This window comes from Parambassis ranga, chromosome 19, assembly GCF_900634625.1.
Source record: "Parambassis ranga chromosome 19, fParRan2.1, whole genome shotgun sequence".
Taxonomy (NCBI): Eukaryota; Metazoa; Chordata; class Actinopteri; family Ambassidae; genus Parambassis; species Parambassis ranga.
The window spans coordinates 22,339,561-22,365,583 of record NC_041039.1 but is presented as its reverse complement, the minus strand read 5'-3'; the positions used below and the strand labels follow the sequence as shown (position 1 = coordinate 22,365,583).

At 43.6% G+C, this 26,023-nt stretch overlaps 3 protein-coding genes across 4 annotated transcripts; 2 read left to right on the top strand and 1 right to left on the bottom strand.

Annotated features, from left to right (window-relative positions):
- Positions 1 to 3,945: 3,945 nt before the first annotated feature.
- tes (testis derived transcript (3 LIM domains)) lies at positions 3,946 to 13,768 on the bottom strand. The gene is made up of 7 exons (XM_028431925.1): positions 13,576 to 13,768; positions 9,690 to 9,775; positions 7,255 to 8,011; positions 6,301 to 6,792; positions 5,219 to 5,434; positions 4,988 to 5,146; positions 3,946 to 4,768 (listed from the first exon to the last, which is right to left on the bottom strand). Exons 1-7 carry the CDS (start codon positions 13,600 to 13,602, stop codon positions 4,577 to 4,579), a joined length of 1,929 nt encoding a protein of 642 aa, XP_028287726.1. The 5' UTR covers positions 13,603 to 13,768; the 3' UTR covers positions 3,946 to 4,576.
- A 4,548-nt stretch (positions 13,769 to 18,316) lies between these two features.
- Positions 18,317 to 21,350, top strand: LOC114452476 (carboxypeptidase A1-like). The gene is made up of 11 exons (XM_028431804.1): positions 18,317 to 18,468; positions 19,046 to 19,127; positions 19,229 to 19,363; positions 19,445 to 19,549; positions 19,633 to 19,734; positions 19,822 to 19,923; positions 20,014 to 20,124; positions 20,212 to 20,302; positions 20,524 to 20,723; positions 20,826 to 20,910; positions 21,018 to 21,350. The coding sequence occupies exons 1-11, from the start codon at positions 18,401 to 18,403 to the stop codon at positions 21,203 to 21,205; spliced, it is 1,269 nt and encodes a 422-aa protein (XP_028287605.1). The 5' UTR covers positions 18,317 to 18,400; the 3' UTR covers positions 21,206 to 21,350.
- Positions 21,351 to 21,947: 597 nt separating this feature from the next.
- On the top strand, positions 21,948 to 24,537 carry LOC114451786 (carboxypeptidase A1-like). 2 transcript variants are annotated; one of them, XM_028430649.1, is made up of 11 exons: positions 21,948 to 22,079; positions 22,270 to 22,345; positions 22,470 to 22,604; positions 22,690 to 22,794; positions 22,874 to 22,975; positions 23,060 to 23,161; positions 23,229 to 23,339; positions 23,432 to 23,522; positions 23,801 to 24,000; positions 24,085 to 24,169; positions 24,254 to 24,537. In XM_028430649.1, the coding sequence occupies exons 1-11, from the start codon at positions 22,012 to 22,014 to the stop codon at positions 24,439 to 24,441; spliced, it is 1,263 nt and encodes a 420-aa protein (XP_028286450.1). In that variant the 5' UTR covers positions 21,948 to 22,011; the 3' UTR covers positions 24,442 to 24,537. The 2 variants fall into 2 exon arrangements, with proteins under 2 accessions (XP_028286450.1, XP_028286449.1); XM_028430648.1 differs by having other exon boundaries at positions 22,270 to 22,351.
- Positions 24,538 to 26,023: the final 1,486 nt, after the last annotated feature.

Here is a 26,023-nt window from a genome sequence, read left to right as displayed (position 1 = left end):
GTGAGTCGTTTGTAGGTTGGTGTGGAGTAAGTGTTTAGATTTGTCGGCAATGTGTTTCGGGCAAATGTGGGAATGGGTGAACACACAGACACGCACACACACAGAGTTTTAAAGCACAAGGGTTTCGGATCCAGGCATGGAGGTGGTTGCTAAAGAAGCAATGACATTGATCAGCGGTCCAAAGTGGTCGTCCACTATTGAAATAGTCATTAGCTGCAGCCGTACTTATGCGAAACTTGATAGTCGTTTGTTGCAGCCCTAGTTCCAGGCCTGTATTGTTGACCTCATGTTACGTTCTCCTGGTGGAGACGGGTTTAATCAGACATAGGGAGGAGGAAGAGGAGGCTCTGTGCAGAGCTGCTGGTACCCGGCAGGGACAGCTGCTGGAGTCTCTCTCTGCAGTGTCCACACATGGACAGGGGAGAGCTGGATCCAGACTCCATGATCCCAAGACAACCAGTGAGTGAGAGCCACAGACAAAGCACCATGTACCACTTGCTCACCATCCTGTTAGTAAGATTTGACTTCACAGATGACTGAGCTCATCTATACACGATCACCAGCGAACATCTTCAGGAAAACACTTGGTCGTAAAAAGCCTCAGACAGTAAAGAGCTCCGGTTTCATTGCAGCATTATCAGCGTGTCTTACTGAAGCAAACACTGCCAGCTGGAAGACCGACTCATTAACTGACAACTTATCAGGAAACACACACTGTTACCAGGATACACGGAGTTAATCTGAAGCAGGTCCAGCTCCATAAAATACAGCAAACACAGATCTGCCTACAGCATAAGAACCCTCAGAAACATGCACATGTGCATCCATGTTTCTGTACAACAACAGGTCGCAGTGACAACTTCTTTTTTTGGTCATTGCAAGGTTGCCGAGCAACCAGCATAGACAACAGGAAGTTAGTAACATCACAGAAACATTTGCAGCTGGTCCTCGCCAGGAAAATAAACCATGAGATTCTGAATCACTAATGAATGCTACCAAATATTGACCAATGCTGCCAATGTGGAGCCACCTCTCTGCTTCTGACTGCAGACATTTGTACATTTTTAAATGCTGCAGTCCAAAAAAATGCATCTACGGAATAAAAGCAGCTGGAAGCAGGAAGGACTGCACTCAGACCTATAAAGACAGACCTCGGTCAGACATTTGCTTAACAGGTGCTTCCACATTGTCAGACAGATCGTTTTAAGTCTTCAAGTTCCTGCAGACCTTAAAGTCCAGCAACACACACTCTAATTCATAAAGCACATGTCCATGGAGGAGAGTGACCCCTGCTGGAGGTGGTTAATGCTCATCATGTAGGAGAACAGGAGCTGAGCAAGAGAGCACCTCTGACATGGAGGAGGACATAAACACAGAAGGAAGCATGCTGAAGGAGGAGTGTCGGCTGGAAGACATGGTGTCTAAACTACTATGCTAATGGCTGCTAGCCTTTAACGATCTTCTGCAGCTTGTTGAGTTTCCTCTTCCTCAGACTGATGGTTCATCCAATCACCTTCTCCACTGTGTGTTTTCTGGGCCACCCTGAGATGTGGTGAGCTTTAAAAGTTCACAGACATTTACATCATTGGATGGAAACACTATACAGCAGTTTAACTATCATATCATGTGTTTAACTAAGCTGCAACTGTTAAGATTTGTGAGTAACCCAGTGTTTAAATACTGTAACTCAATAAAACAGACACTGAGTCAGTGGAAGATATTTGTGCACTTAGCCGGTCTGACTGTACCAATGAACATGATCACTCCTGTAACTGTAATACCAGGCCTGCTCTATAATGCCATTCCATAAAAATGAATCACTCCTCCTCCTCCTCCTCCTCCTCCTCCTTCTCCTCCTCCCTCATGGGAGGAATGTGGGTGGTGAGTTGTTGGACTTTCAGAGAGCTGGCATTAGTTCTTGCGGTGGCTGATGTTCCTGCTCGTCTTCAGTCAGGAACAGTTTTAAGATTCCAGCGTACAGTACGTCTGTGTTTAACCAGGATGGGTCAGAACTGGATGTACTCTATGGCTGGGAGGAAGGAAAAGTCTTCACCTCCACCTGCTATTTGTGTCTAAAATCTAAAAAAAAAAAAAAACACAGTATGTTTTTGTTATGAAATAAATCACACTTCATATCCCTGCCTCTCCTCTTTCTGCTGTATTCTGCTCTTATCATATGATTAAAAAATCCTTTACGTGCCTGAACGGTTACAGGAATGTTATCGGGCTGTTCTGACTTCGTATCTTGGCTGCGTGTCTGCCTCTCCAACATGTGCTTAAGTTAAGGATAATGACTAGTTTTGATTTGGCAGCCAGGAAACGAAGTAAAGAATGTGAGATGTTCAGGTGTACCAGGAGCTTTTAAGATGCCCCTCATGGCCAGAAGGTGCTGAACCAGAGAACACGCGCATAATTCATGATAGCTTAAAGTATCACGGTAAGACACAAGAGTAAGCTAGCATACGAAAATAAAGCCTGATCTCACCAGAAGAATTGTGCTTATATATACAGATGGACAACATGGCAGCTACCATGAAGTGAGACCAAAACTGGCTGCAGTATAGGTCATAAAGTCCGCCTCCTCTATGTTAGTGGAAGGAACAGAGGCCCAACTAAAAGTACTGACTGTCACGGACGTCTTTTAGGTGAAACAATGGCAAGTTTGCCTTTTATGTGCATATTTCGCACAAAAAAGGCAAATACAACTGATTAGTTTCCTCAGGACAGGTGTTGGATTGGACAGTACAAAGCGTATATTACTGTAAAGTTGGTCCTTTTATCATGGAGGACGGTTTGTTTTCGGAGTCAGCCTCAAGTGGCCGTTTGAGGAACAGCAGTGTTTTTCTCTTAGTGGCTCCAAAACAGGATTTAATCTAAACTCATCAGCTTCAGATGAGGATGTGTTGTCTTCCTGCAGCAGATGAAGATACGATTCCATGTAAACCTGCAGACATCCCCCCCACCATGCCTGATTGTTTAAACATGATCAGTGTGTGATGGACTGCTTTTCCTGATTAACAGATTAGTCTAACCAGAAACAGACTCCTGCCTGGTGTCATGTGGCGTCCCCACACCCCTGTACTCTGGCTGATTCTGAGTAATTTACAGAACTGGATTTGATCTCATCTCTTTCCCTTCATATATGACTTAGACTCACTGTTTACACAGGTTGCACTGCTGCTGCTTGACATCCACGCAGGTAGATTTATGTCATGGATTCTCTCTTCTCAATGCAAATTCCAACAATGAAACCAGATTCCTGCAGCACAATGCAAATTCAACTATAGGAAACAAATCACATGCAAATTCCAACAAGCACACAATACTACAGGAAGATGACCCCGCCCCTCCCTGCACTGCTTTCTGAGGTTTTAACTCTCCGTTAAAAGTGGAACGCATTCAAAGCAGTGATTCCTGGAGCCAACAATGCCCCGACTTCCCACAGCGGAACAAGTGTGAATGAAAAGAAAAAATTAAAGAAAGCACGCAGGAAGATGTTGGAGGTTCTGACCGAGTGATCCATGGTCATTCGGTCAGATCAAGGTGGAGCTGTGGCTCAGAGAGGGGAAATAAGCAGCGGAGCTTTTGGACTAAGTGCCACCTAAGACAATGGGCCTCCTTGGAGATGGAGCTTCCATGAATTGTGCAGTTTCCACATGGTGAAATAAAAAAACACAAGCACCTCGGTGCTGGTTTGTCCATCATGGCCGCCCTGCTATGGAGTTCCCATCAGAGAGCGACAGGTGATGCGTCACAGGGAGCAACACCAGGGCCCTGAAGGAGTGGAAGCAAGCTGGACTAATGATAAAGAAGAATGACAATGACAGTAACATGAATGGAAACACCTGTGAGGGTGGAGGAGTCGGATCTTTATCTGTCAGAAGAGTCAGCTCTGTAATGTGTAGAGTGTTTTTTTGCAATTACTAAAAATAAACAGACAAAAAATAGCTGTTTAAAGTGCAGTTTATTGCTGGAAAGTCAAAGTACATGGGAAGGAAAGCGTTTTCTGTAAACCTGCTGTTCTTCCTTCAGCTGGAGGGAAAAAACAAGTTCATGTGTGTTCATGTGCTACAAATTAAAAATAAAATGGAGATATTTTATAAAAAAAAAATTAGATTTTTTCAGTTATGTTTTTCTATTATGACTTTAATCTCAAAATGTTTGTTTTTTGCATCCCACTTCCTCCACTGGGCTCTGTTTTTATATATGGCCCTAACAAACCAATAAACTACGTCACAATGTTTACCTCTAAGCTCTGAAGTATTAAGGTGTTTTGGTGCATATGAGAGAGCATCAGTAGTTTTATGTATGAAGGAAGCGGTATATTCAACAACAAAAATCTCATCTGTAAAAGAAAAGTGCAAAAAAAAGAAAATAAACTGTAGACAGTGGAGGTCTGAGACGAGTCGTGTCGGTGTTTTGGTCTAATTGTCAGACGGCACAGCCAAATGTAATTGAACTTGGTGATCTCTATATTAGTATCAGGCACTGTGTTTTATGCTCCAGTGTACGCTTGCTCTGCATTTCGTTTTCGCGGCCGCCGTGGATGAAGAAGAGCGGGTGGCTCTTCGGCCCTCTAACCCATGGTTTTCTTTTTGCACTCCATAGAGCAGAAGAGGCAGTTCTGCACCGCCATGAAGCGCTGGCCGATCAGGCACTTGGAGCAGCCGGAGCATTTAAAGCACTGCGGCTCGGCGTGCCAGTGGTGCTCGCCGTAGGAAACCCTCTGAGCCTCGGGCTCCACGGCGTTCTGGCAGGATGAGCATTTCTGGGAAGAGGGAGCAACCAAATCATTCAAAATATGCTGAAAGGCAGCAATTTGTGGGAAAAAACACTGCAACTTCAGAGCCATAACTGACCCACTCACAAAACTTCAGTGATTATTTGGCTGATATTTAAACATCTGTAGCATGTGGAGCTACACTGATATGCTTTGAATCGCCTGTGTGCAGGTGAAACAGCTCCCACCTGCATTAAAGAAACTCACCACAGCGTAGTTCTTCATGTAGCAGGGTGTGCAGACAGGCTTGTCGTTCTCCATGACATACGTCTCTCCAGCCAGGATGCAGTCACAGTCGAAGCAGCAGAAGTGCTTCAGGTGCCAGTTCTGGCCTTCGGCCTGAGTGTACTCGTTGCTGAAGATCAGCTGTGGACAGACGATTGTTATTGAAGACAGAATGATGACAGAAATGACAAAAACTAAAAAAACTCTCCTCACCTCGTCACAGCCTCCACACCGGGGCTTCTCGCTGTCTCCATAGTGACGTCCGCAGTACATCTTGCCTTTTTTATAGAAGTAAATCATGTCCACTAGCAGTTCATTACAGGTACAGCACACGAAGCAGGCTGGGTGCCACAGCTTGTCGTAGCCGGCTCGCTCGGCGTAGACGGCGGGTTCGCCCTTACGCATGGGCTGCTGGCAATGATAGCACGACTAGGAGAGAAGAAGGTGGATTCAGACTCTACAGATTCAAACAACTCAAAAAGGAGACAAAGTATTTTACAGCCTAAGAATTAATATGCACTGCAGTAGGTTTAGACAAAGAGTAATATCCTTCGCTTTGAGTCCATAGCAAAGTGAAATGTGGCCCTCTTTGATCTGACAAATGACACATTTGGACTGTTTGCTTTGATCGCTGCACTCTGAAGTGGGAGAATCTATGAAATTTCCTTTTACAGCACAAAAGCGCCACAAGCTGACCTTAATTAAAATAAGGCGGCAGCTGTTTACTGACAGGACTGGACAAGAGAAGGATGATGCACAGAGGGTGAAAAAAGAAGAACAGAGACGCATGTAAGTAATGTGAAAAGTTTGTAACTGAAAACAAGAAGCTCATCCTGTGCTGCTGCCTGTTTCACTTCTAAAATCATTTTAATGAATCACAGCTGCAGGTACAAATCAGAAGAATCCAAACAGGGAGAGTGAACTGACTCCACATGGTGGTGATGGTAGAAAACTTCCAACTGACTCATGAAACGTCCCTCTCAACTCTTATCAAATCAATGCCCATCAAAATGGAGCGGGGATGGGTTAGAGCTGGTCTTAGGGCACCACCTAGTGTCCCATCTAGGAATAACACTTTATAGTGGACAAGAGCTCCAAGCAGTTTTTAGAGTGACATAAAGCCCTGTATCTCTGTGGAAGGGTGCTGAAATATGCACCTCTCACTGGTTAACACAGTTTGCTACACTAGAAAGAACCGATAGTGATGCATGAATTATTTCTCATGACCTTTCAGTGGACTCATAGATTATAAAAAAGACTAACATACAGATACTAGATAAGGATAAAGGTCTTACAAAGTTCTGTTGTGATGATCCAGCACCAGGGACCCTGATGGCTCCAGCAGTGGCAGCAGTACCCATAGCTCCACCAGCTGGCCCGAGGCCAGCAGACAGTCCATTCGCAGACCCTGGATGTGGTGCAGCACCACCAGCTCCTGCTCCAGCTGTATATCCAGGTCCACCAGCTCCAGCTCCAGCTCCAACATGTGCTGCAGGTCCACCCCTCCCTGCTCCAGCTGTATCTCTAGCCCCAACATCAGCTCCGGCTTGAACCAGGGCCATCTCTTCAGGCAGCATGACGTCTCCTACTCCCAGGGCCTCGTCTTTGTACTTGCGAACATACTCCTGCATTTGTTTGACCTCGGCGGGGGTCAGCTCGTGGCACTTGGACGGGTCCTGGTCGTGCTCAGGTAGCTGGCGGGCCATCTGCTGCCGACGGTATACCGCTCCCTCTGTGCCAGCCACAGGACGCTTCTCCGGAGGGAGCAGCTCGATGTATCGCACTGCCTAAAAGGAAGGAGAGGAATTAAACATGTCATTTCAGCTCAGATGGGATACAGAAAGATGTGATGAAGGTGTGAAGGACAGAGACCGGAAGAGCAGAGAGAGAGATTAGTGCTGGACCAATCAGAGAGAGCCGGTTATGAACCTTGTCTTGTGGTGAAATGACAAGAAAAACATGGCTGCTGCAGATACAGGACCAGACTAAATAAAGCTGAGAGTTTACACTGAGTAAGTCCAAGCAGGAGATTAATGAGGTCCAGAGAGCTGCTGTGATTACAGCACTATAGCCCATTATCCTCTGAACCCGAAACATCTTTTCTACTGAAGAACTACCTCCAGGAGAGCAAAGTGAACGTTACTGACTGACTGCACAAAGTACTGACTTAAATCTGAAAATCTGTGGAATGTACTAAAGACCAGGTCATTAAAATACAATAGTTAAAAGTCTTTAACAGTAATGCGTACCAGATACTTGTTGGCGACTGGTGGTGCCCACTCATAGGTGACCGACTTTACTGGCACATCTTTGGGGACTGGCACCACATTAGCTGCTGTAGCACTGATGGTCACCGGCACTTTGTTTGTCTTGGCTGCTGAAACACTGGCTGGTACAGCCTGGCCCGGAGCATGACCCGGAGCCTGACCCGGAGCCTGTCCCCGACCATAACCAGGAGCCAGACCAGGAGCCTGACCCGGAGCCTGACCTGGACCATGACTAGGGGCCTGGCCAGGAGCATGACCAGGAGTCTGACCTGGACCATGACCAGGAGTCTGACCTGGACCATGACCAGGAGCCAGACCAGGAGCCTGACCCGGAGCATGACCTGGACCATGACCAGGAGCCTGACCAGGAGCATGACCAGGAGTCTGACCAGGAGCGTGACCAGGAGCGTGACCAGGAGCCTGACCCGGAGCATGACCCGGAACCTGACCGGGTGCCACCCCAGCAGAGGTTGCTGCAGGCTGAACCAAACCAGCTGTGGCAGAGGGAGGCACAACAGTGGAGGAAGCACTGGGTGGTACTGTGTAAGCAGTGGCGGGGGCTGGCAGAGTGATGGTAAGCATGTTGCCCTGGTAACCGGGGATGCCGTCTGTCTTCAGCTTGGCGATGAGGCCGGTGTATTTGGTGTCCTCAAAGAGCTTGCCGACCTTCTTGTTCTCCTCTGAGTCCATGGCCACATTGTGATCTGCAAGGCCACATTTGCAGTTTCGACAAATTTTCCTACACGAAACAAAAAAAAAATCATCATTAAACAAACTCCATTTTATACAACATGGAAACTCATCTGTTTTTTTCCAGGACTTCATGTTACTGAATAACCCTCTCAGCTTACAGTCATGTTTAAAGTAAGCTGTTTTGTCAGACAGATGTCCTCACATTTCTCTTAGGTACACAGAGGAGTTCATGGTTGACTCAATGACTGCAAGGTGTCCAGATCAAGCCCAAACCATCAGCCCTCCACCACCGTGCTTGACAGTGTGTATGAGACGTTCCTCATGCTGTTTGGTGTTCAGCACACATGCTTTGTTCAGATGCAGTCTTGTGATGCTCGGTTGTGGTTCCATGTGCTTTTTAGACAGAAGAGTCTTTCTCCTGGTAACCCTTCAGTCTTCTTCTAATTGTGCTGTCACATTAACACTGAGCATGCTCAATGAAGCCTGTAAGCTCTGACATGTAGCTCTTGGGTTTTTTGTATGTCTCTCATCATTGTCTGATCTTGGGCTGTCTTGAATGCTTTCTATGTGAATAATCTTTCTCACTGTAGAACAGTGTCTAAACAGTGTCCAAGTCCAAACAGTTTGAAATGGTTTTATTAACTCATTCAGACTGATGTGCAGCGACAGTTGCTTCTCTAACACCATTGTTTAAGTCCCTCTTGTCAGATGTTGCTGCTCTCTGCTTTTATAGAGGTCTGCACACCTGCTGATGATCAGTTCTGATCATCAGCAGCTGTTGTTCATCTAAAGGTGTGTTTGCCTTATACTTATCTGTTCCACAAAAAGGAACAGAGTTATAAGAGTGGGTACTAACTTTTGAACTTTTTTTTTTTACTTCCAAGACTACAAACACAGAAGTACTCCAACACAATAGGCTCCATCTGTACTTATAACATGTCTCAGCACAACTTTCTTCATATTTGTAGCGTAACTTCTGACATAATTTATGACTGCTGCAGAGCATGCCGCAGCCTGACCCGGCCCTCACATTTGGGGGAAGGAGCACCTTCAGCAGTGTGGAGCTGCAAGAAGAAGCTGATCACAATAAGTAGAATATTGTTTTTGTGCGACAGTGTCTGGACAGCCTGACACCCCGGGGTCCTGCTTTACGCTGTCTGTTACAACGTGTGCTTTTATTTGGAGCAGTGGTTCTGGAACAGCAGCTCTGTTTGGACAATTAAGCACACATGGTTGGTTATTCTGAAGACAGCGCCAGGTGCCGTGACGCAGGCCGCAGCACCAGCACAAAGGCCCACTGCGGGTTTCTGGAGGTGGTCTCGTATCCAGCAGGGAACGCTGGACAAACTAACCATGAATTTGCAGGCATCAGACTCTGAATACGCTGTAACTCCTCACTCTACTACTCTACGACTAACGTTTCCACCAGCGCTGTCACCTTTGTTCACTTTAACCCAATGGGACGTGGGAGCTCTGTGCTCCGACAAACATTAGAAGAGCGCCTGTTCTCGAGAACAGCATGTTCCTATTAGGCTGATGTCTCTGAGTATTTTTAATTAAGCAAGGAGGAAAATGATGTTATTAAAACTGGGTCAATGAATTTTTATTGCATGGAGCTGAATAAGCAGGCTGCCCTTCGTGTTTAAGACTTGCTCTTAACTGACCCACATCTCAACACAGGAAGTAACAGAAAGTGTGATGCTGCAGAGATAAAGAGTGCAAACCTCCAGAAATGCAGCTCGAAGCCCTCGCACTTGTCCTTGCATTTCAAACAGGCTGCTCCAGCTCCAAACTCGTGGCCGAGGGTCATCTGCAAACAAAGGACACAAAGGAGATCACACATGCTATCAGCGTTTTTTTTTTTTTAACTGAATAAACACAGAGCGGAAATTCTGAGGATGCTTCAGGCAGAACAGTGTATACACAGACGGGTTAGAACAGTGATATGTTTCCAGTGAATTGAGCCTAAGACTTTCTGTTTAAATTCAGTCATTTCCATACACACAAATGTTTAGTGGCTCATATTTAATGGAACATCTGTCTGAGAAGCAGCAGCATGTCCAGGTGTGTCCTGTTCCCTCGTTGCTCCACGACTAATCAATCAGATCAAAGTCCTGCAGGTGGTTCTGAGTGTTACAGTCACCTCAGTGTTCACTGGGACTCTCAACATGAGGCCTAAAGAGGTGTGTGTGCAGGTGAAGGAGGCCGTTATCAGACTGAAGAACAAACTAAACCCATCAGAGAGACACAAAGCACTGAGAGTGGACAATACAGCAGTCTGGAACATTCCTAAAAAGAAGGACTGAACTGACAGCTCAGCAACAGCAGAGACCTGGAAGACCACAGAAGACAGCTGAAGACACACAGGACTCTGTCCATGATGATGATGAAGAAGAAGCCTTTCACCACATCCAGACCAGTCAGGAGCACTCTGGAGGAGGCAGGCCTGTCAGAGTCTACAGTCATACAGAGGCTTCACAGCAAGGAGCAAACCACTGAACACACTCAAGAACAGAGAGGACAGGTCAGACAGGAAACAGCTGAACAGCTCTGGAGTCAGATTCTCTGGACTGATGAAGATCAACTTGACCCAGAATGATGTCAGGGAAAGTTCTGGAGAAGGAGAAGAACAGCTGATGATCCAAAGCAGCACATCTCCGGTCAGACATCTCATGTGTCTTCATCTGCTTTTTGAGGAACTAAAATATGTGGCTAAAGCGAGCAGAGCTGCTGGCTGCAGCCTTGGTCACGAGTGGAGCTGCACTACACAATTAATTACTCATAATAATACAACATACATTTTAGTTGAAGGATTCATAAAAATAATTTATCACATCTGGATAAAACTGGACTTTTGGATGGTTGTGTGCCTGTTTAAATTTTTTAGATTTCTCTAACATTTTAGCAGAATGATCTTATTATCGTGCAAATACATGTTTTAAATCAAACTGTTAATATGCATGTTGCAATCTGACCATGAATGACTTTATATTTCATAAAAAAGCGCTGTCATCCCTATGTTAAGAAAAGAGAAAAGGTACATCAGTCTCGAGACACGCTCTCTTTTCTTTTCCTTCTCGTCTACCTTAAGCCATCGCGGCAGCTCATGACCATATATGGGCATGTATTCAATGATGATGGAAGCCTGGTAGGATCTCTGCAGGCACCCCTGCTGTTAAAAGAGATGATCTGACCGAGAGGACCCTCACTAAGGAATGCAGACTGATGTTTTTTAACAGCACAGCCTCTCTTTCAATGCAATTTACGGTGACTAACATAATGTGCAGTAGTAATTTAAATAAGGTTCACTTTTACAGCAGAATTTTAGTCCAGAATAATGAGCTTTGTTTGGTTGTTATATCTAAAATTAGGGCATTAGTGACTAAAGTCTGGTACTGATCTAATCTAAATAATCCTCTGAAATATCTTCAGGCTGCTGCATCTAGAACGTGATCAAATTTGAGTGTGTTTAATTCAGTTTAACTGAGCTAGATAGTCACACCTTGTGTATGTCTAAATATTAATCCCAGGCCTAGTGAGGTGCCGACTGCCTGCTCCAGGCAGATGTCTCTCAGTGTGTGTGTGTGTGTGTAACCCAGTTACACCATCTGCATTGCCTGTTGATGTTAATCAGTGTGTGTCTTATGACTAAGCCTGCATGGTCATTAATTTTGGGGACATCTGTGTGCAACAAAGCACCTTAGACAGACTGGTGACTCACAGCCCTGAGTCACTGAGTCAACTGGTTCTTAGAGGAAAAAGAAGCCAGAAAAAGTGCACTAATCCTTAAAAAGAACAGTTTTTCCCCCTGTACTTTACTTTCACTGTAGCGCCTTCTGAAAACAGAAGAAATATGTCAATATTAAACAATATGAAGGCTTTTAAAACTCTGAAAGTGCAGCACATATTTAGTAAAATTGAAGATATTTCTGTCTTGTTTAAACATGACTTCCAGTGTTTGTTCTTATTTGCATGGACTCGTGTGTCTAAAAAAAAAAAAAAGAAGAAGCCTAACAACCAAGGAGCATGGTCCTGCCTTATTTAGTAGTGAAGTATTAGCCAGAGCTAGCAAACTGTTAGCAATTTAGCACATTGGGAAATGGTGGTATTGGTTCAGGTTGGATCTTTTAGGATTAGATCACTCCAATCTATTGCAACATGAATTCACAGAGCCCTCAGTCGTAACAAAGCCGTCTTTTAGTGGAGACAAATGAGCTTAATTGAGTGTAATGTTATCCAAACACAGAGGTGGCACTTTGAGAATAAAGACCTCCAGCGAACAGAAACCCTGCAGCCGCAGCAGGACGCTCCTCTCCTCCAGGGATTAGCAGCACATGTCAGGCAGTCTGGGTCATCCAGCTGCTGCAGACCCACTTCTTTTTTTCAGCTTCCAAACACCAGCCGTCTTCTCCCCGCCCTGAGGCGATGTAAAGCTCCTTCACACTGCTGCCAGATCTTTATGCAAAGACCCCGTGCCTCAAGTAAACTCAACAGTACAAGGCACCAAACAGCAAATACAGGTGTGGCACAGAGGGAGGGGGAGATGATGGAGTGAGGCAGGTGAACACCTCAATCCAGGGTGTAGACTGCAGCCTGGGTGGCTTTATATTTCAGACTTTACCACTGCGTGGTTAACAGCAGCTGGACGTCAGTATGGTGCATCGTGGGGACAGGTATTTGAAATTTGTTGTGTGTTTTTACCAGCTTCTTGGTTCTTTAGCTGCTGTAGCTGACATTCTAATGTCTCTAATTGGGTGTAAAACAGGGACCCACAGGGCGCATTCCACCCACCTAATCACTGGGTCATAATGACACTGCTGTCAGGAGGGGGGGAAGCACATAAAGACAGAATTTACAGGCTCATTTTCTTTAAGTAATGTACACTGTAGTTTTTATTTTCCATGGAGGGGCCCAACAAAAGAATCACTGGACAGGATCTGAAAAAGCCTCGATCCTCAAACTCTGCAGTTTTCTAATCATCTTACTGAAAATTCTAAACACCTACATTTTAATTTTGGAAGCATTAGGCGAGGCCACTGGACTTGTTCAGGTTCTTGGTCACTTCAAGCTCTTGAAGGTAGACAGAACCTTAATCCACAAATTTGTAACTATTTAATCATTAAGCATTTTATAATAAACATAAAAATATACAGTAATACAAGGAGCTGTACAGTCCCTGTAGAAAACCTCCTCTGTGAAACATCTGTGGCCTCAGGGGAAGATGTAACACCACAAACCGGAAACAGACAAGAAAAAGAGAGAGAGAAAAAAATAAGGAACTTTCCTGCATAAGGCTTCAGCATCTTGTCTTATTGTTTTGATAAATAATCTCTAATATGTTGGAAACTTTAGAAGTTTGGTGACGCCATATTGAAACTTTTTCAAGTGGAGCTCCTTCAAATGGGAACTTATTTCTTAAAGGGAAGTAAGTGTTAAGTTAAAACGGTAAAACTAAAATGTTATAACGGGAAATGACTTTAACATGGACCCGTAAAGCCGTGACGCCGTGACTTCTCTCGCCACCTGCCCCCTCCTCGGCACACCTTTCAGGGCGTTCCCGGTCAGACCGAGACACCGACAGGGAACCTGGAGGTCGTGGAGAAATCTTACCTTTTTCACTTCCTTCTCTATTTCCATTTTGTGTGTCTGTCGGCGCGAAGTTTCCCTCTGTGTGTGGAGGAGCTTCTCCTCGAACAGCTGACAAAAACAAACCACTGACAAAAAGCCGGACCAGGCAGATAAAACACTCTCCGCTGCTCCCACCGCGTTCCTGTCGGAGGTCCTGCTCCGCTCCCGGGTCAAGTGACAGATTCAAGCGCACAGCTTCCGGGTTCACATTTCAAAATAAAGCAACCCAGTGTGTGCATGATCAGAAGAAATTAATACATATATATTTTTACAACAATACATTTTAGTACACATGTGTATGTGATAAAATTCGGTCAAAACAGTGTTCTATTTCATTTATTTCCTCCCTCAAAAATATTCACTTACTCCAATATCATAAAAAAAGAAATGTATATGTCCACACCATCCGACTATGACTTACATTTTATTCCAAAACACTGATAAAATTAATTCCTATCTAGTCTCTGTGTTGATGCAGTGATGACACTGGTGAGCTGCAGTTTAAATGGCCCATTCCGCCCTTTTTGTATTTTATTTTGAAAGGGCGTCGCCAAACTTCCGGACATCTGCTCTTGTTGTGTTAGCTTGATGCTACTTTCACTCTGGAGGTCCCGTTCACTTTTCATTGATGTCCAAGGAGGAGGGGTGTAGGGGGAACTTCCGCATTGAAAGAGTTTTAATCTTGACCAATGGGAACAGGGAACACATACGCTTGAGAGCAAATGAACCAATCAGCGAACAGCAGGGGCGGGCTCTCATCTAAACAAAGGATGTGATTATATTTGACACGTTCAACCTGCTGTAGTCTGGAATATTTATTTCCTTCCAATATATTTACACTGCTGGAATTTTTAGTGGACACACTGTAAAAAAAAGCAAACATTAATTTAATACATTTTAATTTGCCTTTCTGTGAGAATATTTAAATTCATTTTGAAAGCTGTTTTTTTTTGTTCACACAGACCACACACCACAGCTGGGTTCCTTTGTGTTCTGCTGCTTGTGGTTTCCTAACAGCTGCTGTGTTGCCTCAGTTACAGGAAACAATGTTGGTTAGCAGTTTCCTGTGCTGAGAATGACACCGTCACACCCTGACGGGTCATGAGTGGTGTTATCTGCCACAGAGCGGGGCTCGAGGAGCGCGTACGCAGCACTCAGCTTCACTGTGATGGCTGACCTATGTGGTCTGGAATGCCTGTGAACTCTCAGACAACTGTTTCCATACATGTCGTCATTTCATCTGCAGCATCCAAAAATAAGGCATGAAGCTGCAGAATGATGTGATCTGCAGCCTTGTGTTTCTGAGAGGAAGCAGAGTGAACACTGGCTTTAAAAGTACTCACTCCAAGTCAGATAAGATCGGTAGTAACTGGTAAAGAGCGACACCTGTGGTCAATAAGTAAATTGCAGTCAGTGTTTGCATGTTTGTCTGAGAGCATCTGTGCGTTACATACCTATTATTTATTCTTGAAAAATCCACATGAAGGTCAGGGGTCACGTTAGCCACTTTAACCAGTTAGCTGAAATGTAGCTACCAGGCCTCTGAGCGTGAGACACACACACATTTCAACAACTTCACACACTCACACGCCACACAGAGCATTTCTCATGCAGAGAAGAAAAAGAAGAAGAAGAGAGAACTTCACAGCACAGACATTTCTATAGTAGAGATTATCATATAAAGGAGTCAAAGGCAGCCTACTGTGCACTGGTACAGCTGTCTGGAATTAGCCACTTATTGGCCAATCAGAAAATAGAATTTCTTGTTGCTAGGTGGGGTCTGAGTTTCAGCTGCAAACACTGCAGCGGATGCAACTTCTGAACCACCACTGTTCACAAGGGGTCCATGTGTTTTGTTTGTTTAGAAAGGCTTAGCTAAGAGAAGTTATTTTAATATATCAGAATTTAGTGTAAACTGAAGAGACAATGACCACTGCTGTGTTTTTGTTTCGTTTTTTGTTTCATATGTACGGAAGCGCTGAACTGCCACAGTAGAAAAAAAAATGTAATCACTATCTCGTTATAACGTCAAATGCTATCATGTTATAACAACATATTATCTCGTTATAACGACATATTATCTCGTTATAACGTCAAACCGTATCTTGTTATAACATCAAAACCTATCTTGTTATAACGTGATAAGACGCTATCTTGTTATAAAGTGATATTATCTCGTTATAACGAGATACATTTTATTGCTGTAATAAAAAATGAACTGTTTATAAGTAGCCTAACCTAACCAGTTTGCTGCTCACGTCAGAAAATGACTCATTTACAAGATTTAATTAAGTTCTATTTCATGCTTGGATTAAGACATGGGGAGATTCTGTCCTTACTGCGCACAGTGGACGATACTGTGATCAGTATGCAGACACTCTGAAGGATTTTAAAATGCATGGGACTGTTCAGAAGAAAGAATGAGACCGACCCTCTGGAGGTAGCTTCATTTCTCATCGATCAGCTAGAAGGACACAGAAGGCTCGATGGGTACAAACTGCATCACCTTCACTGCATCCAAGCTGGGTTTGTTGTGACACAACGTACTGTTACTGTGCACTTGTAATAACGTGATAGCGTCTTATGACAATATAACGTTATAGCGTCTTTCACATTATAACAAGATAATATCATGTTATAACGAGATAAGGTTTGACATTATAACGAGATAATATGTCATTATAACGAGATAATATGTCATTATACCGAGATAATATGTTGTTATAATGAGATAATATGTTGTTATAACGAGATAATATTTATACCGAGATAGCATTTGACGTTATAACGAGATAGTGATTACATTTTTTTTTCTACTGTGGCAGTTCAGCGCTTCGGTACATATGTGATTTTATTATAAATAAAAAAACTATAAACTTGTTAGGATGATCTGTTCTGTTCAAGCTATGCTAAAGTTATCCAGCTAAATGGCAATTTATTCCAAAATTAGCAATTATACTAATGTAGCTACGTCTTTGTACATTTTTTCTTTGCTTATCCTAATGCCAGCTAACATAGCTACATCTTAGCAAGTTTCAATGTTTTCACAGGTTGTGACATTAGCTAATAAAATCAGTTGCCAGATTGGTTGCGTGAAGCAGATGGCTGTTATTTGCTCAAACAGTGTTTTGTAACTTAGCCACGCTGTGTTAATCCTGCTGCTATAACGTTGAGTAATTTGCAAAATTGCAGCATAGCCAAACTAACAGCCACATCAGCCAAGGCCATTTGAGTGAGTGAGAGGATGATTTGCATTCTCTTATTTTGTCCTGCAGCTAGCAGGCAGCTAATGTGAGTTAGCATGAAAGCTAGCATTGCTAAGCCAGTTTAAACAGTATACCCAGGCTGTTTAAGGCAAAAGAGGGGGTCGAGGAAGGTCTCACTTTTAAGTTGCACATTGGCAATTAAAATAATTTATTGTTAACTTATTCAAATGTTTACATATGGAGCCTTTAATGGCTTTTATGGCTGCACTGCTGTTCTTTTACTTTAATGTCTCTGAGTCCGGACTTCCTGTGATTCAAATATGCTCATGTCACGTTTCAAGAAAAGAAAATAGATGAGAATAAGGAAGTAAGATGGTGTCAAAGTGCTGTTTCACTGAGCAGAATGTCATAGTGATGCCTAAAGCGGGCTGGTAGGAGCTCAGCGTCCTGCCGGAGCTTCAGCAGGACACATGGATGTGGGGCAAATACAGCGTCTGTGAATCCCACAGCTGCTTTTTTCCACTCGTCTCTTTACCTTTCGTCTGCACGGACCTTATCAACTGGATTACATAAGACAAACTGGACTTCAGATGGGACGTTGGACAGGTGTGGCATTAGTGAGTAATGTCCAGGATTGTTACTAAGCTAAACAAATTTAAATGTCTGTTCTTTGGAATAAGAAAGCATCCATAACTTAAACAAAAGTAGAATTTTAGCTGCGCTTAGCTCTGAAAGTCTTATCTTTTGTTCAATATTTAACATTCTCAATGAGCACATACCAGAGAGTTTCTGTTGGTTAGTGCAGGTGCCCTCATTTTACCTGGATGTCTTATTTTGCGATGAAACCCAGATGTAAGCGTTGGTTTGTTTGTTTAACATGTGTCTGGAAGTGTTTCATGTACATGCTCCCAAGCAGAGGAGTTGCATTTAGAACACTGATGCTTCCTGTCGCCTCACCGCTAACAAAGAGGAAGCAGAAACACACTTTAAGGCTCTTCCTGAGCAACAAGATCCACTCACAAGCTTTAAATAGAATTTAGGCCAGAACAGATTAAAATATATGTGTGGCCCTAAAATGGACCCTTGAGGAACTCAAGGCTTGGTCAGTCATCTTTATGAACATGGCATTAGCTTAGCATGATGAAAGCAAGCCCTTAACTTTAGCATGATGGCTAAAGCTCACTATTTTATGTTTGTGTAAATTGATTTCACCACAACCATGCGTGAGAACATATTATTGCAAATATGTGATGCTAAGTTTGACAAAGCAGCTTTAACAGAAGACATGGGCCCTTTATAGTTTAAAATAAATATAGACGAGCCACATGACAGATTAAAGAACAGTTCTTTGGTGATTTTACGGCTTAATTTTATGCATGGACCTGATGACATTAAAAAAAAAACATTCCCACAGTTCTTGAACAACCTTTCTCTCTTTAGACTAACAACAAGTTCAGTATGTCTGGTTTCTCCAGGCTGGCATGGGAACAGGACCAGCTGGTGACACACTTCTATCTCCCTAAGCAAGGTCGTGGTTCGGACACGGGACCCGGCAGCCATATAAACCTGCTTTTGGCCTCACCGTTTTCACACTGTTGGTCATGATGAGGGGGCTGCTCGCATTCGCCTCGCTGGTTGTGGTCGTTTTTGGAAAGGTGACCTTTGAGGGGTAAGTGGGCCTAACCCAGCCTCTCACTGCTGGGCAGGGTGGAGGTGGTTCAGCAGCCAGTGACATGATAAGAGAAGTGAGAAGCTTACTTTTCTGAGACCGCACAGTTCCACTTTTTCTCTTGCAGCTTGCATAATTGTTAAAAGTTGACTAGCTGAAGCTATTTTAGAGTGCTTAGATCTTTGGTCCAGCTTGCCACAGTTTTTCTGCAGATCTATGACATCTCAGTTGCTTCTTGCTCTTCATGCAATGCCTGACTGAGTGGGTGATGTTGAAGCCAGAGCTCTGATGATGCCGTATGTCGCAGCAGAATTAGTCTTCTTGTATCAGTTCTGACTTTAGCTGTGCGTCTGGAATCATGCTGCAGAAAGAATGTTGTGATTCTAAGTGGCTGTTGCTATGTGTAACAGACTGTTGCTATGGTTGTGACTTACATCATTGACTAGGATCACATCCAACCTGCTAAAAAAATATCAGTAAATTTAATTTACCCATAATAAGCAGGATGATGTGTGTCCTGGCACCACTGCAGTCCTTACATAACCGCTGGTTCAAACTGTGGTTCTTCTATCTGCAGGCACCAGGTGCTCCGAATCCTCCCCAAGGATGAGGCCCAGCTGTCTCTTATCAAGAACCTGGAGGAGATGATAGAGTTTCAGGTCAATAATCACCCACAAGGACAAATAAATTCAATTATGTGGCATTTTTATTATGCTAGTATGTTGGTTTCAGAATAAGAAACATCTGTTTGTCCCTTCAGGTGGACATCTGGATGGGAGTGACTGACGTGAGCAACCCTGTGGACGTCAGAGTTCCCTTCCAGAGTCTTCAGTTTGTCAAAATTTACCTGGAGGCCCAGAACATTGACTACACCATCATGATCGAAGACCTGCAGGTACAGCATGAGAACTGAAATCTGTTTCTTTAATAAGAAAGAAAACTGGTAGCCAGATGTCATGATGTTGTTGACCTGCAGGTGGTGCTGGATGAGGAGCAGGAGGAGATGGAAGCTGCTGCTCGCCTCGCTCAGCCCAGGAACACTGACAGCTTTGATTTCTCCAGGTACCACACCATCAGTGAGGTTAGTGCCTTTTCTTCTGCCAGTAGCCAGGCTGAGTGGATGTTTGGTTTATAACATGTGTAAAACATTTCCTCCTGTTTCAGATCTACAGTTTCCAGGACATGCTGGTGGCTGAGAATCCCAACCTGGTCAGCAAGATTGTGATCGGTAGCAGCTATGAGGGACGTCCCCTGAACGTACTCAAGGTAAAAATAAAAGGAACGATGTTAAGTCGCAAAATAATTGGAAAAGAAGTAGTTAAATGGCTCCTCTGTTACCATTCTGTGTCTTAGTTCAGCACCGGTGGTACCAACCGCCCCGCCATCTGGATCGACACTGGAATTCACTCCAGAGAGTGGGTCACTCAGGCCAGCGGCACCTGGTTCGCAAAGAAGGTGCTCTTTCATCCTAACACACTGTGCTTATACTCTCTGAGGCTTCTGACCTCCTTCAGTGAGTAATGTGTCTTCATCTAATGTGTTTAGATTGTGACTGATTATGGACGTGACCCCGCTCTGACCGCCATCCTCAACAAGATGGACATCTTCCTGGAGATCGTGACCAACCCTGATGGATTTGCCTACACCCACAGCAGCGTGAGTCCATCATGTCTTTCTACACTTTGTGCCTAACTATTTTCTAACATTGAATGAAGCTAAATTCTGAAGTGTTGATGTTTACAGAACCGTATGTGGCGTAAGACCAGGAAGCCCAACCCCGGTTCTAGCTGCGCAGGAGTCGATCCTAACAGGAACTGGGACTCTGGTTTTGGAGGTAATGTCTTATTTCTGTCTCTCTGGTATGATGTCATATCTTGTGCAACCACCAGGTGGTGCCAAATGTTATCGTCTTACAGTCTGCAGCAACTTTAACTTTAACACTTAAATTGCTGATAATATTCCGGCTGCTACAAGTCATGTGCTTCAGTTGCCTACATTAATTTGAGTGGGAATGTTTTTTTTTGCAACATCCTGGTTTGTTGTGGTCCTGTGTAGGACCTGGTGCCAGCAGTAACCCCTGCTCAGAAACCTATCGCGGACCTAGGGCCCACTCCGAGTCCGAGGTCAAGTCCATTGTGGACTTTGTAAAATCTCATGGCAACTTCAAGGCCTTCATCTCCATCCACTCCTACTCTCAGATGCTCTTGTACCCTTTCGGATACACCAAGACTCCTGCAAAGGATCAGGCTGAGCTGGTATGAAAGGCGATGTCCGAAAAAATTAAAAAAAGCAGCAATGGTTGTTGGTTCTTTTATCAGAATATTTATAAGTAAAAAACATATGATCTCTTTCTACAGCACAATCTGGCTCAGAGGGCCATCACTGACCTGGCTTCCCTGTATGGAACTCGCTACAGATATGGTAGCATCATCAACACCATCTGTGAGTTTGTACAACAATTTGAATTTATATCTTGTTTCTGTCAGAGAAAGTGAAGGTCTTTAGGGTCGTAGGGTCACTTATAATATAATCATGTGTTTTAATTGTAGACCAAGCCAGCGGCGGCACCATCGACTGGACCTACGAGCAGGGCATCAAGTACTCCTACACCTTCGAGCTGAGGGATACTGGACGCTATGGCTTCATCCTGCCGGCCAATCAGATCATCCCCACTGCCCAGGAGACCTGGCTGGCTCTCATGGCCATCATGAACCACACCTACAACAACCCATACTAATATGTGTGTGTGTGTGTGTGTGAAAAGGTGGAAAAACTATAAAGTTTCAGCTTTATGACTAAAATCATCATCATCATCATCTTCTTCCTCTTCATCATACTCAGTGACTCTTTAAACACAGATCAATAAATGAGCACAAAGGAAACCTGATGCTTCCTGTTTTTCAAGCACTTTGGGACAATTCTGATTGCACAATGCGCTATACAAATAAAATTAAATTGAATGGAATTTTTATGATTCAATGATTTATCACCATGACAGAAGTTTGTGGAAGTTAAGTATGTATCTAAGTTGGCAGCAGGTGTGCAGAGCTCTATAAAAGTCGATGTTGTTGCTGTGCCAGGAGGGAAAGACATAAACAAGTGTTAGAGAAGCAACTGTTACTGCACATCCATCTGAAAGACTTATAAAACCATTTCAAAGTATTTGGACTTCAATGTTCTACAGTGAAAAAGATTATTCACATAGAAAGCATTCAAGACAGCTGTCAATCTTCACAGGAGAGGACGTCCAAGCAAATTCAGCCCAAGATCAGACAATGATCAGAGATATAAAAACAACCCAAGAGCTACATGTCAGAGCCTCCAGGCCTCACTGAGCATGCTCTCACACAGATGATTCCATCTGTATGTTCACCCACTGGATGACAGTTTATTGATCAACCTTCCGTGTTCTTTGTAAAGACACCATCTCATGGTGCAATCTTTGATGTGATGAAAACAGATAAAAATACAAGCCTGTGGTTTAGACATGTGACCTGGTAGGCATAAAAGCCTGTGTTTGGCACCAGGTTGTCACGGTTGGCCATGATGAGGGGGCTGCTCGCATTCGTCGTGCTAATTGGGATCGTTCTGGGCAAGGAGACTTTTGAGGGGTAAGGGGGCCCAACAGGACATCTCTCAGCTGGGTATTAAGATGTAATGTGTAGTGTAATAAGACTTAAATCTTTATTGTCCTTTAACTTTTTTTATCTTCTGAAAAGCAGCGTCCACCCTTGAGTAACTTTACCTCTGTCTGGATGTTGAGTAAAGTATTGTTAAACATTGTGGTTCTTCTTTTTGCAGGCATCAGGTTCTTCGAATCGTTCCAAAGGATGACTTCCAACTGTCCGCTATCAAGAAACTGGAGGACATCATGAAGGTTGAGGTCATTTATCCCCCCATTAAACTGTAAAATAAAAGAATGTGGCTCTAGCTTTATTTATTTGTCTATTATCATTATTTATATTATTTTCAAAATTAAAGACATATGTGTGTTCTGACAGTTGGATTTCTGGAGGGAAGTGTCTAATGTGAACACTCCTGTGGATGTCAGAGTTCCAGTCCACAGCCTTCCGTCTGTCAAAAGGTACCTGAAGACCCAGAACATCAAGTACTCCATCATGATCAAAGACCTGCAGGTATGCAGTATGATTACTTGAATCAGGCTGCAATAATACCAGCAGTTTCCACATCATGCGTGTTGCCATGTCACTGCCCCTGCAGGCGATGCTGGATGAGGAGCAGGAGGAGATGAAGTCTGCTGCTTGTGTCTCTGAGCTCAGAAACACTGATGAGTTTGTGTACTCCGGGTACCACACGCTTAGTGAGGTCAGTACAGAGAATTTTGTCAATATTTTTGACACAAAAACAAAATTGTGTATTAAGCAGGATTTCCTCTGTGCTTCAGATCTACAGTTTCCAGGACATGCTGGTGGCTGAGAATCCCAAGCTGGTCAGTAAGATTGTGATTGGTCTCAGCTTTGAGGGGCGTCCCTTGAACGTACTCAAGGTAAAAGAAAAAAGAACAACTGGTCACAAAATGATGAGAAAATAAAGAATTAAATGGCTCCTCTGTTACCATCCTGTGTCTTAGTTCAGCACCGGTGGTACCAACCGTCCCGCCATATGGATCGACACTGGAATCCACTCCAGAGAGTGGGTCACTCAGGCCAGCGGCACCTGGTTTGCCAAGAAGGTGCTGTTTCACTATAATAAGTGTTAATAATATTCCATAGTGCAGCTATAATGTGTCCTGTGTTTAGATTGTGACTGATTATGGACGTGACCCTTCTCTGACCGCCATCCTCAACAAGATGGACATCTTCCTGGAGATCGTGACCAACCCTGATGGATTTGCCTACACCCACAGCAGCGTGAGTCCGTCATGTCTTCCTACACTTTGTGCTTAATCAGTTTCTATCATTAAATGAAGCTAAATTCTGAAGTGTTGATGTTTACACTGCAGGACCGTTTGTGGCTTAAGACCAGGAAGCCCAACCCCGGTTCAAATTGCATCGGGGTCGATCCTAACAGGAACTGGGAAACTGGTTTTGGAGGTGTGTCTCTGCGCTGACCTCAAACCTGGTTTTCAATAGTGTCATTCTTAAAGCAACCACAAGATGGCGCTATGGTTTCAGGGTGTTTTCTACAGTTTATAGAACAATCAGAAAGACATCTAACTTTACTGAATAAAAAAGTGTGAAACTCGTGTATACAGAGTGAAGGATTATGGGAAATCATGCAACAGAGGTTACAGAGACGGCAGAGACAGATGTATGAATGCTGATTGGTTGAAAAGTTGCCCTTGTTTTGGCCATGTTATTGTCCCATGCAGGACCTGGCTCCGGCGGTGACCCCTGCTATCAGACCTATCGTGGACCCAGGCCTAACTCCGAGTCTGAGGTCAGGTCCATTGCGGCCTTTGTGAAGTCCCACGACAACTTCAAGGCCTTCATCACCATCCACTCCTACTCTCAGCTGCTGATGTACCCTTTCGGCTACACTCGTATACCTACCCCGAACCGAGATGTGATGGTACAGAAAGTGCTGTCTGACATCAGAACTTTCATTGTTCACGATGAAACCAAGTGCATCAAAAATTATGATTTCTTTTTATAGAACACTCTGGCTCAGCGGGCCGTCACGAACCTGGCTTCCCTGTATGGCACTCAATACAAAATTGGCAGCATCGTTGACACCATCAGTGAGTTCCTTCAAACGTCACAATGTGTAGATAATTCAGGAAATCCATCTGTACTTACACTATAAACGCCTATTTGAATCACAGACCATGTCAGCGGAGGCAGCATCGACTGGGCCATTTTCCAGCACATCAGGTACAGCTACAACTTCGAGTTGAGGGACACCGGGCGCTTCGGCTTCCTCCTGCCAGCCGATCAGATCATCCCCACTGCCAGGGAGACTTGGCTGGCTCTCATGACCATCATGGACCACATCCTCAAGAACCCGTACTAAAATGAGCTCTGTCTGCATTATTTCACATTTAAGTCCTCAATAAATTCTATAATTTGCTTTACCTGCTGTTAATTAAATAAATACATATTAAATATCTGTGTGAAGCAGAGACTGAAACTTTTTATTTTTGAGTGGTAGACAATAGATTTTAAAGTCACAGCCACCTCTACTCTCCGGTTATTAGATGTCTGATTTTGCAACAGATAAAAGCTGTTTCGTATTATTTACATGTGAACAAATTTACATTTAATAGACAAATTAAATCCTTTGAACAGTTTTTTCTTGTGTGTTAACTAGGGATCTTCTACAAAGGCAAATAGCAAGTCACTCGTTGCAGTCATTTGTGCAATCCTGCATCTTTGCGCCATATAAATGATACTGCAATGACTTTGCCTGTTGTTGCAAGCAAAACTCGTGTGTGTCCAGAGCGCTTTGCCCTGACTGTTCATCGCTGTTGACAAAATGTAAATAATTTAAAAATAAACTAAAATAAAATCCTCAAAACATTCTGAAGTCTGATGGGCTTTATTTTAACATTTATTTACAAAGTCATGTACATTAAAACCACTTCAATGTCAGTTAAGCCTAATGGTCAAAAAAGAGAATGTACAGAAGGCTTCATGAATGTGTCCAAGTTTAGATCATAAAACACAAACAATATGTCACTATATAACACATCACAACAAAACAAAAAGGCCACAAATCAACAATACTGTTCAAATGAATCTGGATAAAATGAGGTGCTGCTTATAAGTGTGTTATGACTGAATGATGACACATTAAAATGCCTGTAAATGTGTGTGAGAGCCTCGACAGATCAACCATCGCCACAGTACTTTTCACACAAAAATGCAGATGGGCCACACCCTACAACGCCTCAGACATTATACTTCCTGATGACTCTGTCCAGCTGTCCAGAGGTCATGGCAGGCGAGACACAAAGACATTCCCCAAGGACGAGACACACTAACTCCACGAGAGACGAAACGAACTAGTGCAGGGAGGACAAAGACTATATACACAAGACGAGACAAAGGTCGCACACATTAGGGCAGGGCAGGTAATCACAAGGAGGGAAAACACAGGAAGTAAAACTCAAGACAATACACAGGACTATCAAAATAAAACAGGAAGCACAAGACAAGGCGAACCCAAGAACAAAACACAAGCCTGACAACAACCTGGACTATCACAAAAAGGCACAGATTAAACTAGAAACCCAAAACAAGGAAAACAAAACCATAAATGAACACCAGGTCGTGACAGCAGTCTCCTCCAAAGAACCATCAGTTCTGTGGTTCACTGTGCAAACAGTCACATGAACATCGTTATTAAAATGAAAAGCCTGAAATGAAGCGACATTTTTCAAAAGTCATTCTTCTGTCTGAGGTTAATAAGGCTGATGACAGTTTAAATTAATATGGCTGCTGTTGATGTGTAGGGCCTCCAAGATTAAAACCTTTATTTTCAGGGGTAAAGATGGAAACTTCATGTTTTTGTTGGTTTATTTTTGCTACAGGACCAGGGTGGATTTAACCTGAAATAAATGACTTTGTAGTAGTGGAATTAAGGATACCTTTAT

Bases quoted from the DNA above. Each gene is read 5' to 3' on its own strand.
- tes (XM_028431925.1), bottom strand. From the start codon at position 13,602: ATGGAAATAGAGAAGGAAGTGAAAAAG. The intron at 8,012-9,689 runs GTTTGCACTCTT...TGTTTCGTGTAG, and splicing joins TTCGAGCTGCATTTCTGGAG to GAAAATTTGTCGAAACTGCA. The intron at 5,435-6,300 runs GTAAGACCTTTA...CTTCTCTCCTAG, and splicing joins GATCATCACAACAGAACTTT to TCGTGCTATCATTGCCAGCA.
- LOC114452476 (XM_028431804.1), top strand. From the start codon at position 18,401: ATGATGAGGGGGCTGCTCGCATTCGCCTCGCTGGTTGTGGTCGTTTTT. The intron at 19,128-19,228 runs GTCAATAATCAC...TTGTCCCTTCAG, and splicing joins AGGAGATGATAGAGTTTCAG to GTGGACATCTGGATGGGAGT. The intron at 20,911-21,017 runs GTGAGTTTGTAC...TTTTAATTGTAG, and splicing joins TAGCATCATCAACACCATCT to ACCAAGCCAGCGGCGGCACC.
- LOC114451786 (XM_028430648.1), top strand. From the start codon at position 22,012: ATGATGAGGGGGCTGCTCGCATTCGTCGTGCTAATTGGGATCGTTCTG. The intron at 22,352-22,469 runs GTCATTTATCCC...GTGTTCTGACAG, and splicing joins AGGACATCATGAAGGTTGAG to TTGGATTTCTGGAGGGAAGT. The intron at 22,795-22,873 runs GTCAGTACAGAG...TCTGTGCTTCAG, and splicing joins GGTACCACACGCTTAGTGAG to ATCTACAGTTTCCAGGACAT.